The sequence below is a fragment of the Nematostella vectensis genome, chromosome 7 (assembly GCF_932526225.1).
Source record: "Nematostella vectensis chromosome 7, jaNemVect1.1, whole genome shotgun sequence".
In the NCBI taxonomy this organism is placed as follows: domain Eukaryota; kingdom Metazoa; phylum Cnidaria; class Anthozoa; order Actiniaria; family Edwardsiidae; genus Nematostella; species Nematostella vectensis.
Genome location: NC_064040.1, coordinates 12,552,221 through 12,565,680, shown reverse-complemented (window position 1 = coordinate 12,565,680; position 13,460 = coordinate 12,552,221). Strand labels below are relative to the sequence as shown.

Sequence of the window (13,460 nt, the reverse complement as noted above, 5' to 3'; positions counted from 1 at the left end):
TTGAGGAGGTAGTTGGTGAGTTCATTGCAGCGGTTATTAAAGCTTTCTTCTGTAGAACAAATGCGGCGAATACGGAGGGCGAGGCTATAGGGGATGGCCTTTTTGGTGTGATGAGGATGGCAAGATGAAAAAAGAAGGTGTTGGTGTTTGTCAGTAGGTTTGGAGTAGAGGTCAGTTTCGATTTTACTATTAACAAGGGAGACATTAACGTCAAGAAAAGGTACATTGTTATAGGAGTGGGAGCTTGTAAATTTAATGGTGGGGTGTAGATTGTTAAGATAATCTACAAAAGCGTTCAATTTGTCTAGGCCCTCAGTCCATACAACAAAAATATCGTCGATGTATCTTAACCACGTATGGGGTTTGTAGGGGGCGTCACGCAAAGCGTTGGTTTCAAATAGACCAAGAAAGAGACAGGCGAAAGAGGGTGCCATGCGTGTGCCCATTGCGGTGCCATGCTTCTGGAGGTAGTGTTTGTCATTAAAGGAGAAGTTGTTCATTTGGAGGATCATGCGGATTAAATCACAAATAGTGCCAGCAGGGATGGGGTTAGTGTTACATGTGCGAAGGAAGTGGTGACAAGCGTTGATGCCATCATTATGTGGAATATTAGTATAGAGGCTAGAGACGTCGAGTGTGACCAGGAGAGAGTCTGTTGGTAGGTTGCTGAGTGTTAATAAAATGTTTAAGAAGTGGTTAGTGTCTTTAACGTATGATGGAAGTTTACTTACTAATGGCTGGAGGTAGTAGTCTACAAATTCTGAGATGCGTTCGGTGGGGTGGGAGTTAGAGGAAATAATGGGGCGTCCAGGATTACCATGTTTATGTATTTTAGGGAGTATGTAAAACCGTCCAGGTTTAGAGTCTTTGGGTGTGAGGTAGGATTTAGTGTCCTGATTAATTATTCCGTCCGTGTGCATTCGGTTGATGTAAGTTGTGACTCGTTTTTGTATGTCATTAGTAATGTCGGCATCTAATTGTGTGTAGAATTTAGTGTCATTAAGTTGTCTATTACATTCATTAATATACCAGTCTTTGTCCATTACGACTGTGCCGGATCCTTTGTCTGCGGGTTTGATTATGATGTCTTGTCTTTGGTTGAGTTGTGTTAAAGCGTTACGTTCACCAGGTGTGATGTTAGAGCGAGTCTTGTTAAGTGTAGAGTTTTGTATCTGTAGTTTGACAGAATTAAGGAAGGTGTCGAGTGAGTTATCCCTGCCTGAGGAGGGAGTCCAAGTGCTTTTGTTACGGAAAGGGTTAAATGAACTGTCAAAAGAGAGAGTATCATTATCATTGGGTTTGTCTTCATTAAAGAAATATTCAGCTAGTCGCATCCTACGATTGAAATCATATATATCAGCGTTGACTTGAGACCAGTCGATTTTGCGTGGTGTAGGGCAAAAGGTAAGGCCGCGAGCAAGAACAGAAGTTTCGTCGGGCGATAGAGAAGTGCTGGAGATGTTTATTACCGATGTGCTGTCAAGAGTAACAACGGAGTTGTTTTTACGTCGTCTTCGTCTACGGCGGCGTCGGCGCTGAGGGGCTGGTGTCGCAACCGGTGGTGGGTTAGTATTAGGAGCGGCTTGGGGAGTAATAGTAGACGTATTATCGTTGTCGGGATTAGGGAGATTACGGCGAGAATATTTGTTATTGCGGCGGTTTTCTAAGAGCGATTTGAGCGAGAGAGCCATGGAATCTAGTTTGCGACAGTAAAATATGTAAGCGTTGTTAGTACATGACCTTTCTAATAATGTTCTGTGATGGAGGAGTTCCTGAGATGATGCGGCGATCTTTCTATTGCACTCTCTTGTTAACAATTTTAGGTGCTTGGTAGCGGCGTTGCGTGAGATGAAGTACCATTGTCTGTTGAAGTTCCTATCGTGAGATCTTATTGGTGGTCGGGGCAGAATGGGTTGAGGTAGAAGGTTGTGCACTCTATAGAAGGTGAAGTTGATGAGGTGGTGCTGGAAGCGGACAAGTTTCAGCTGGATTTTTTTGGTCTTGTTGAATAGCGGAGTTAATGGGTAAATCAAGTTATCAGTTAAAGGTTGAGGGTCACTTGAGTCCATGAACATGTTTGTGACAGGTCCAGGGTTGGTTTCTATATCCATCGATTTTGCGATAAGGATTGGTAACACGAACAGCATGAAAATGGCGGGACGATTGAAATTGGCGGGACAATCGTCCCGCCATTTTCATGCTGTTCGTGTTACCAATCCTTATCGCAAAATCGATGGATATAGAAACCAACCCTGGACCTGTCACAAACATGTTCATGGACTCAAGTGACCCTCAACCTTTAACTGATAACTTGATTTACCCATTAACTCCGCTATTCAACAAGACCAAAAAAATCCAGCTGAAACTTGTCCGCTTCCAGCACCACCTCATCAACTTCACCTTCTATAGAGTGCACAACCTTCTACCTCAACCCATTCTGCCCCGACCACCAATAAGATCTCACGATAGGAACTTCAACAGACAATGGTACTTCATCTCACGCAACGCCGCTACCAAGCACCTAAAATTGTTAACAAGAGAGTGCAATAGAAAGATCGCCGCATCATCTCAGGAACTCCTCCATCACAGAACATTATTAGAAAGGTCATGTACTAACAACGCTTACATATTTTACTGTCGCAAACTAGATTCCATGGCTCTCTCGCTCAAATCGCTCTTAGAAAACCGCCGCAATAACAAATATTCTCGCCGTAATCTCCCTAATCCCGACAACGATAATACGTCTACTATTACTCCCCAAGCCGCTCCTAATACTAACCCACCACCGGTTGCGACACCAGCCCCTCAGCGCCGACGCCGCCGTAGACGAAGACGACGTAAAAACAACTCCGTTGTTACTCTTGACAGCACATCGGTAATAAACATCTCCAGCACTTCTCTATCGCCCGACGAAACTTCTGTTCTTGCTCGCGGCCTTACCTTTTGCCCTACACCACGCAAAATCGACTGGTCTCAAGTCAACGCTGATATATATGATTTCAATCGTAGGATGCGACTAGCTGAATATTTCTTTAATGAAGACAAACCCAATGATAATGATACTCTCTCTTTTGACAGTTCATTTAACCCTTTCCGTAACAAAAGCACTTGGACTCCCTCCTCAGGCAGGGATAACTCACTCGACACCTTCCTTAATTCTGTCAAACTACAGATACAAAACTCTACACTTAACAAGACTCGCTCTAACATCACACCTGGTGAACGTAACGCTTTAACACAACTCAACCAAAGACAAGACATCATAATCAAACCCGCAGACAAAGGATCCGGCACAGTCGTAATGGACAAAGACTGGTATATTAATGAATGTAATAGACAACTTAATGACACTAAATTCTACACACAATTAGATGCCGACATTACTAATGACATACAAAAACGAGTCACAACTTACATCAACCGAATGCACACGGACGGAATAATTAATCAGGACACTAAATCCTACCTCACACCCAAAGACTCTAAACCTGGACGGTTTTACATACTCCCTAAAATACATAAACATGGTAATCCTGGACGCCCCATTATTTCCTCTAACTCCCACCCCACCGAACGCATCTCAGAATTTGTAGACTACTACCTCCAGCCATTAGTAAGTAAACTTCCATCATACGTTAAAGACACTAACCACTTCTTAAACATTTTATTAACACTCAGCAACCTACCAACAGACTCTCTCCTGGTCACACTCGACGTCTCTAGCCTCTATACTAATATTCCACATAATGATGGCATCAACGCTTGTCACCACTTCCTTCGCACATGTAACACTAACCCCATCCCTGCTGGCACTATTTGTGATTTAATCCGCATGATCCTCCAAATGAACAACTTCTCCTTTAATGACAAACACTACCTCCAGAAGCATGGCACCGCAATGGGCACACGCATGGCACCCTCTTTCGCCTGTCTCTTTCTTGGTCTATTTGAAACCAACGCTTTGCGTGACGCCCCCTACAAACCCCATACGTGGTTAAGATACATCGACGATATTTTTGTTGTATGGACTGAGGGCCTAGACAAATTGAACGCTTTTGTAGATTATCTTAACAATCTACACCCCACCATTAAATTTACAAGCTCCCACTCCTATAACAATGTACCTTTTCTTGACGTTAATGTCTCCCTTGTTAATAGTAAAATCGAAACTGACCTCTACTCCAAACCTACTGACAAACACCAACACCTTCTTTTTTCATCTTGCCATCCTCATCACACCAAAAAGGCCATCCCCTATAGCCTCGCCCTCCGTATTCGCCGCATTTGTTCTACAGAAGAAAGCTTTAATAACCGCTGCAATGAACTCACCAACTACCTCCTCAAGCGTGGCTATAAACCCGCTTTTCTCAAGAGACAAATCCTACGCGTTGCTAACATTTCCCGCATTGACGCCCTACGCCCTAATAATAACAACCACAAAAACTCCCGTCGCATCCCCTTTGTCACTACCTATAACCCTACACTACCTAACATCAACAACATAATCCGTAGAAACTACAACCTTCTACTCTCGTCTAAGCGATGCCATAAGGTTTTCACTGAGCCCCCTCTTGTCGCCTTTCGCCGCTCACCTAACCTCCGCGACATCCTCGTTAAAGCCAAGCTACCTTCCGACCGCTCTCCCACCAACCAACCTCCCGGTGCTTTCCGTTGCGAAAAAAACTGCCTAACCTGCCCCTATATTAGAACCGATGGCCTTACAAGCTACACATTTTTCTCAACAGGTGAAACACGACCTATAACCTCCCACATAACCTGCAATACTAAAAACGTGATTTATATGATTCAATGTAACCGCTGTAACCTTCAATATATTGGGGAAACTAAACGCAAATTAAAAGAACGCTTTAATGACCACCGCAGAACTGTAGACTCTCAATCTCGATCCATACCAACCCACGCCGCTGAACACTTCCTAAAACCCAACCACTCAGCTTCTGACATAGAGCTAATACCTATTGAAAAAATAAGAAATAACCGCGACTCCATCCGCAAAGCAAGAGAAGCCACATTGATAGCTCGCGCTGGCACTCTTGAACCCGGTGGCCTCAACCGGCGTGAAGAAACCGTTTAGCTACTTAGTAATCCACACCACCCTATTTACCATCTTCCATAAGTCACTAAATTACTATTTTTACCTTTTGTTAGTTAATCATCAATGAACTTTGTACTTTGTCACTCAATTACTATTTTTACCTTTTGTTAGTTAATCATCAATGAACTTTGTACATATACTAGCTATAACATGCCATTGTAACTCATTTATAACCTGAAGAAGGCAGGTATTGGCCTGCCGAAATATCGTTCTAAAAAACATAAATCTGCGTTGTTGTCGACTTTTTCTTTTAAAGGTTTTATTAATTAATCAACTGTCGACGCAGACCACAAGGTCCGACGCACACCAGCAGATAGAGGCTGTCCGGTGGTTTCTTCCTACGTTTCTGTTAAAACACGTGCTTAAATCAATACACTTTATTCTATACAAAACAGGAAATTACTTTCTCAAACGATTTTTTTACTAATGCTAAATAATATTATAGAAGCCGGGTCAACAATTGCTCTAGCCAATAAGGTTTCTCTTGATACGAACGAAAACATACTTCGAACTGTAACTGTGTTTTGAACAGTGAAAGTGTTCCCTCCGGCTGGTTATTTGCAGGGCCTTAAAATGTTATAAAAGTACCTTTAAATAACAATAAGCCTTTTTTGAGAGTGAGTTTACATACACTTTAATTGCAGGTGATAGATATGACAGCGAACGTAAAAGCGAATGTAAAAAATGAAAGATACGCTAATAAAAATAATAGAAAGTACAATTTGCTATAAGGGCAAATGCATAAGCAAAATAACGAAACATTTTTATCGATATGTCCCGTTAGCAAATCTATAACATGATATAAAGAGGAATAGAGCCTTGAAGGCGGTCGTGATGTGCTTAGACTCAGAATGAAAGAATTGTACAGATAACATGTGGTTCATGTGATATTTGGGAACAATTAAAGTTTGCAGATAATTAGGCTAGTCGAAGCCAGATATTTCGAGCTTGACTTAGTCCAAAATAACAAAGTGTTCTTTCACGCGTCCGATAACATCTCAACTAGCGACCATTGGTCGCCACGTGCTCTTGCAAAGATAAATTCCCTAAGCAGCGTTGACAATTTCTTCTCAGCTAACGATATCAAAGAGAGACCTTCGCAATCACATAGTCAGTGTCACACAGTTTAAGCGTGACGTCACACAACTCAGGGGTCGTCCCTCTAACACGGATTCAAAAGTATCCGGATTCGTTTCGCCGAAACGCATCACTTGATCCGCGTCCACACTATCGTTTTCGCATCGTGTTCGCCAGGATCCAGACGTCCACACTAACACGGATTCAAACGTTTGAAAACGCTGAAAAGTACAGGGTGACGTCATTGTTATGAAATGCGCATGCTCAAAGCAGCGCGCGCCTGCGATATGACGCCATCGTTTTCATTTTGATACTGATTCGACCGTCTACACTACGGGCTAAAGTATACGGCACTACGGGCTAAAGTATACGGATTCATTTTGTTTCACTTTCGACGGCGTTTTCAAAAGTATCCGGATTCGCGGGATCCAGCGCGCGTGTTAGTGTGGATGGAAGGCCTAAACGGATCAAAAAGTATACTCAAACGAATCCGTGTTAGTGTGGACGGAAGGCCTAAACGTATCAAAAAGTATACTCAAACGAATCCGTGTTAGTGTGGACGGAAGGCCTAAACGTATCAAAAAGTATACTCAAACGAATCCGTGTTAGTGTGGACGGAAGGCCTAAACGTATCAAAAAGTATACTCAAACGAATCCGTGTTAGTGTGGTAGTGTGGCCCCTAAGTGTAAGGGGACTATATTCTAATAAAGTGACCCTAAACAGTGTCACGCAACAGAACAGTGTCACGCGTGTATAGAGTGCCTCACACAATGAACGTGTAATTCAATACGTTCAGTGTCACGCAAACGTCATATTCCCAATTGGATTAATATTGTTGGAAGGGGGAAGGGGGGGGGAGAAGGTTAATAAGATGTCTTGCAATCCCGTGAGACTTACCGCGTTAAATTCGTCTTTCGTTGTGTTCTTATTTGTTTTTAGGCCCTGGAAAATATGAACTTTTGTTAGGTCATGCGTGGACGACCCTACAAAGGAGAGGTGTTAGTGACCTAGAGACACACAACCCTGTATACATCGGGCACACTAAAAACCTTATAAAGAACATTATTTAGTAAAGCTTGTATAAAGTGGACAGCCCCTGGGTGCCCAATTTAGCGTTTAATGCAGGGGCCAAAAAAGACTCCCACTCTTGAAATACAGGTAACCCAACACCAATAACAGGTAACCCAGCACCAATAACACAGGTAACCCTACACCAACAACAAAGGTAACCAAATAAATGCACTAACCGAAGGTTCTAGAGTCTCCAACGAAGAGTTCGCTGAATTTTTTTAGATGTACTGTGAATGGAGTATTTGCTGCCTAGTGTGTGTCACGTGTGAACAGAGCTTACGTTTTCCCTAGTGTGAACAGAGCTTATGCTATTCCTGATGTAAAAGCCAATAAACGCAAAGCGTCCTTAACAGCACTTAAACGAAACATTTTGTCCCCCCTTTATATCCCTCGGACGTCTAAAACGCTTCTATCTTATAAGCTTTTAAATGCTCACAAAGTGATTAAAGAAAGTGGCATTTAGAATAGCACTCTAGCAAGCAACAGAAAGTTATTAGTCGTTAGCTGCGGTGTATACCCTCTCAAATGTTGTCATCCTGGAATTTCTTTACAGTGTATAAATGGAAAATAAAAAGATCTGGTAATAAAACCGATATATATAAATAAAGATAAATAAAACGATATTTTTTAAATGGATCTCAAAACTTATATCCGTACGTATTTGGGAGGTTCTGTATTCATGAAACTGGATAAATTGCTTTTTTAAGTATTTTAAGAGTGAAATGGTTGTTAAGGCTGAGATTGTGACACGGCACATCGAAAATTCGTTCATTAAAAAAATGGTCATATGAGCCATTTCAGTACCGGAAATTGAGAAACGCAAGATAAGTATAAAAAAATTAATAAATGGTCCATAAAAAAAACATTAAACGCGTTTAAGCAGCAGAGGCTCTTTCCCAGGGACTTTTAGATCACGCGGAAATATTAACTACTTGCAATGTCGATACGCCAAAGCCTCAGTTTGATATTTCCGAGGTTTGATATTACTCGAGGTCGAGGTGATATTATATGGCTTTTTAAAATATAAATGACAAGAAAACAAATCAACTTTCGCTTTCGCGCGAATATCGACTAGTTTATCGATCGATTTCAAAAAGGCGGGAAAACAAGAAACACTCGCGCGCTGCCAAATCAAAAATGTAAATGAGTGAAAAGATTCAACAACAAGTAATTGGACGACTTTTGGAAGCTACAGGTTTTATCATACATGAAGTTGATCCAAACAATAACAAAGAAAGGTGAGTTGTCAGTCTTCACGGCATGGATGGAATGTTTAGTTCGAAAACTCCACGGTATGTGGAGTTTTCGAGTAAAATGAAAAGGCCAATCGCTTTGTGCTTTTTTTGATTTGATGGAAATATTGCATTTACAAATAACAGGTAGTATTTATCTTAAAGAGACTTTTCTGGGTCTTTACACCCCTTGTTATTTATTCATTTGTTTGTTTATCCGATATAAATAATTTAAGCTTTGTATTTCTTGGCTATCGGTGGCGGCTCGTGATCTTATTGTTTTCTTTTTGTCAAAATTTTCCTCTTCGATATCTTCAGGATAATAAGAGTGCTCGTCCTCTCCCATTATCAACTTTAAGACCTGTTTGTTTCTTGTTTTTTTTTTGTTGTTGTTGGCTTTGGTTTTTTGGTCGATTTTGTTTTAGAAAAATTCGTGCAACCGAACAAAGCAACACAAAAAAGCTCACAAAATGCTCCGAATACGGAAAAAGAGGGCCAGCTGATTAAACATTTATGTTTCTTCTGGGTGTTAGAATTCGCTACTCGAATGCTCGCTGTCGACCCCTCCCCTCTTCCCCAACTTGGGGAGATAAGATAAGCGGGGACATATCGGAGCCATAAATGCAGCTATTTGTACTAGTTTTAGAAACCCTCCATCGCCCACCTCACCGTGGAGTTTTTGTACCTTTGCCATCTCCCGTCCACTTCTTCTATCGTGATTTCACTAATGGTGTTGGAGACTCACCTTGATTGCTCCTTTATGTTCTGGATCGGCGCACAAACCAGCTGTAAACAAGTAAAGGGGTCAGTTTGAGGCATTTTAGTAAAAAAAAAACATAACCACATAACTTTGCAACATCATTTTGTAAAAATACTATCGAATATTTCATAAAGATCTGTGTTGGTCACCACATCAGAAGTGACAATTTTTCAAGATGACTATTTTATAAAAGGTGCTCGTTATGTAGAGGTGGTCGTTATGTAGGGGTGATCATTATTTAGAAGTGGCCGTTGTGAAGTAGTGGCCTTTATCTAGAGTGGCTGTTATTTAGAGGCGATCGACGTAGATGTGGTCGTTATGTTAAGGTGGCCGTTATTTATCTAAAAATGGCTGTTATGAAGAGATTAATGATGTTCACTGCGTTGTGGTCGTTTTGTTGAGGTAGCTGTTGTGTAGAAAAGGCCATTGTCTACAGATTGTCGTTATATAATGATGGTCACTGCGTTAAGTGGCCGTTATATTGAGGTAGCTGTTGTGTAGAAAAGGCGATTATCTGGAGGTGGTCGTTATAAAATGATGGCCACTGCGTAAAGTGGCCGTTTTATAGAGGTAGAGGGATGTGGTGGTCCTATTTAGCAGTGTAAAGTTTTTAATGCAGTCATTTAATATAAGTTTTTAATGTTTCCCCTCCTTTCAGACTTTGAACGAGTCATTTATCTTTTTCAATGATCCATTTAGTAAAACGTTTAAAACTGTTTTAAAAATAGCTTACTTCGCAAGACATGAATGGCCTTGACATTTTGCTAGGTGTTTGGCATATTACCACTTATTGAAGGCGGATAGATTAAACAAGACAAACGCACACAACCAATCCTTCTATTTGAACTCAAATTTTTAATTTCAAAACTGTTAACAAGAAAAGCAAGTGCAATATTTCGGAATATCATAGAAAACTAAAAATAAATGAAAGTATTTCTACAACTGAATGATCTACAACTGTTAGTATAGGAAAGTCTGAATAAAATAACAGACCTTGTTTACGATAAGGTTATATAATTAAAATATATATTTGTATTTTTTATTGTCCCATTGGAAACGAACTTGGAAACCAAGGTCAGTTTAGATAGGAACTGAATTAATATGTAGAATCAAATGATGTAAAGAGAAGAGAACGTCACGGAGGCGAGTTACTAAAGAGCTTGAGAAGAAAATTATTTAAATAAAGGCTAGGCAGAGAAATAATCGAAGGGGGAAGGGGGGGGGGAGTTTGGTATTTTAGGTGAGTAAATTCTTTCAAAGCGAGCATGGTATTTATGGTGGTGTTTTGACAGGAACGCATTATTAAAAAGGAAGGAAAATAACATAAAATTGCTTGAGAGAGAGAGGCAGAGAGACAGATAGAGACAGAGAGAGAGAGAGATACAAAGACAGAGAGACAGAGACAGACAGACAGAGATGAACGGACGAACAAAAATGGAAACGGGTAGTAAAGAAGAAATTGACGAAGGTAGGGATTCAGATAGGAAAATATTGTTTTTGGCGAATGTTTTTTTCTTCGCAGTCGCGTGTTACTCATTACACGAGGGGAATCAAAACATGTATCAAACCATCACCGAAAGTAAAATTCGTAACCCCACATTTGATTTATCTTTGTAAAATCAACCGACAAATTGCTAATTAAAAAACTTGGTCAGTCTTATTTGAAAATATAAATTTTCTCATTGGTGTCTCCGCAGGTTAATACAATAAAACAAGAATTCGATGTCAGTTGAAATATAGTTGTCATGAATGCTAGGCAGTTTAAGTTAATTTGGTACAAGTTAATTAGTTAAGACATAGAAACTACTTAAACTATCAAAGAAAATCTAGAAATTACTTTACCTAAAAATATTTACGAGCTTAGATTCCCTTCCTATGCCAAGGCTCGCAAAGGCTGTTTTAGCCGTGATTTAGTCGTATGCGAGTTGCCCGCAACACATCTAAGACTCGAGTCGTAGAGTGTAAATCGGCCTACGACTCGGCTACGATGCCCGACTACGAACGTCGAAGTGTGCTAAGACATATTGTTGTAGGCGGGTCGTGTACGACTTAATCGTGCTGTCTTAATCAGCATTAAAGTTAAACACTCATATTCTAAACAAAGAGGTTTTATTGCCCTTTTCGCAGTTAATAAACAACAAAGAAAACCAATAGCGAGGAGAGATTGGCGCACACCTTTTGTTGGTTAGAGTTGCAAGCCCTCTGGCAAATGAATGTTAAAGTTTGTTTAGGCACACGTGCTTTAAAGAAAATGCCATTATGTTTCCTGAGGTATTGTGCAAGTTGCGGGTATGCTACGGAATTCAAAAGCTTCCAAGGCTAAGCAACGGAGTTGTTTTGAAAAATATGAATGCTACCACCAGGCATATGATTGTTGTCGCAGCCGTAAAACTAGTTCACAGCCGAATTCGCAGTTTCGAGACCGCAAAGAATTCCATTTTTTACTCGTCTCGGAAAAAAAAAGAGTAGTAAATCAAACTTTGCGTCGAGAAGTCATTTACAGGCGAGCAAAGATTCTTTATTCACGGCGGTCGCAAGACTACGAACTCGGATGCAAACGAGGTATGTTTATCTGAAAAACGGGTGGCTGAAGAGCCACTAAAAAGTCCATTGCACGAAACATCAAAACAAAACAAAAATTTCATCGATCATCGATACTTAAAACAACATCTTCATGTTATGTCTAGCACAAAATAAAATATAGAAAATAAATTCATTAATAAAAATAACGAACAAAACATTGACGAATGTTAGTGAAGCGTTTTTTTTATGCTTACCGGTTAAATTGACGACAAAGATATCACACTATTAAAGGCTTTTTCAGCTAGTTACACGTGATTTCAAAAATAAAGAATAGAAGTAAGAGGTAGTTTAAAATAACGGTTTAAAGAACAATAACAAGGCGTGTTTCACTTAAAGTCCTACAAAATATTGTTAAAGTTTAACTTTATCTGTTTTAGTATCACTTAAAGAAAGGCCCTGCTTAGTATAAAGCCATAGAAAGGCCCTGCTCAGTATAAAGCCATAATCCTTTGTGGAAGCAAGTTTGGGAAATTGTAGGATCAATATCTGTTCTAGCATGGTAAAGAAGAAAATATCTGCAATTTGACTTTTGCATGAGGTTTTGCTCGCGTTTTATCATACGATAATGCAACGTAAACAAACAGCGAATAATTTCTCATAATAAAGGATAGATCGCTTTTCTTAGACTTTCCTTTGATGTAAAATAAACATGGATTGTCCTACCAAGTCCATTAAAACTGCAACAGCTTTAAAGGAAACATGTAAACAAGCGTAACGAAATACTTCAAACGCGGCACTTCAACATGAAGTGCACTGCGAGAGAAAAAACATGAAATCATAGCAGCCAAATTCAATGAAGTTAATACTGCTTTCACAACATAGTTATTTTTATGTGACAATTAAACAAACCTGTAATAAAAAGAAGTAGAATAGCTGTGTTTATGGGAGGTAATAAAGGAGAAGGGACCATTGCTGTTTGGCGCGCTTCCAGAACCTGAAAGAAATTCACAGAGTCAGAATTTTCCAGAAAAAAAATATTAAAAAATACAAAAGACTAGACTCATTGCATAATCAACAGTAAAAAAAACTTTCCTTATAATGCATGTCAGAAATGATATAATGGAAATGTATGTAGATAACATAACATGTATTTAGATAACATAAATAAACGTGTGCGTTCAAATTGGACAGTCTTAAAATTGGTTACGTAGAGCCCAAAAGGCTCAAGTTGTGTCATTTAGAATTACTGGTTCAGGGGGAACACCTAACCATTCGAACGTCTAGTCGATTTCAGGCAAGCTTGATCCAAATTCTCATAATTGCTTATAGCTACTAGCACATGTAACTCGTAGGATATTTTGGCATAAACTGTTTCCGTGATCATTACACACCTCGCTGTCCTTACGCAGGGGATACGAAAGCACCCACACACCTGATCGGCCCTTCCCCGCGCTCTACCAACGACTCTCACTCTTGCTAAGGAGACTATCCGATAAGTGAGCCACTAATATGGTATCTGCGAGGAGCTTACGCCTCCAGTCTAGTTAATGCTCCGTGGTATTTGGCACTAGACTCGTGAATATTTGATGATGCCCCAATCAAAAGGCACCTGTACTACGACATGAGGAGTGATTAATTCTAGACAAGGCGGGACTAGGGCCGGCCTGAAGTACTTCGAAT

General features: G+C 40.1%; 1 protein-coding gene across 9 annotated transcripts in view; it reads right to left on the bottom strand.

Moving 5' to 3' along the window:
- The window catches only part of LOC5505796 (protein jagged-1b), a 49,594-nt gene that overhangs the window by 24,329 nt on the left and 11,805 nt on the right, over nt 1-13,460 (bottom strand). For 4 of the 9 annotated variants that reach the window (XM_048729876.1, XM_048729877.1, XM_048729878.1 and 1 more), the window contains 2 exons: nt 9,243-9,283; nt 7,092-7,136 (listed from right to left, as the gene is read on the bottom strand). In XM_048729876.1, coding sequence (XP_048585833.1) covers nt 7,092-7,136; nt 9,243-9,283 — 86 coding nt within the window. Of the gene's footprint in view, nt 1-7,091; nt 7,137-9,242; nt 9,284-12,689; nt 12,775-13,171; nt 13,343-13,460 lie in introns of those variants that run through there. The other 5 variants (XM_048729882.1, XM_048729885.1, XM_048729881.1 and 2 more) reach the window with 3 other exon arrangements.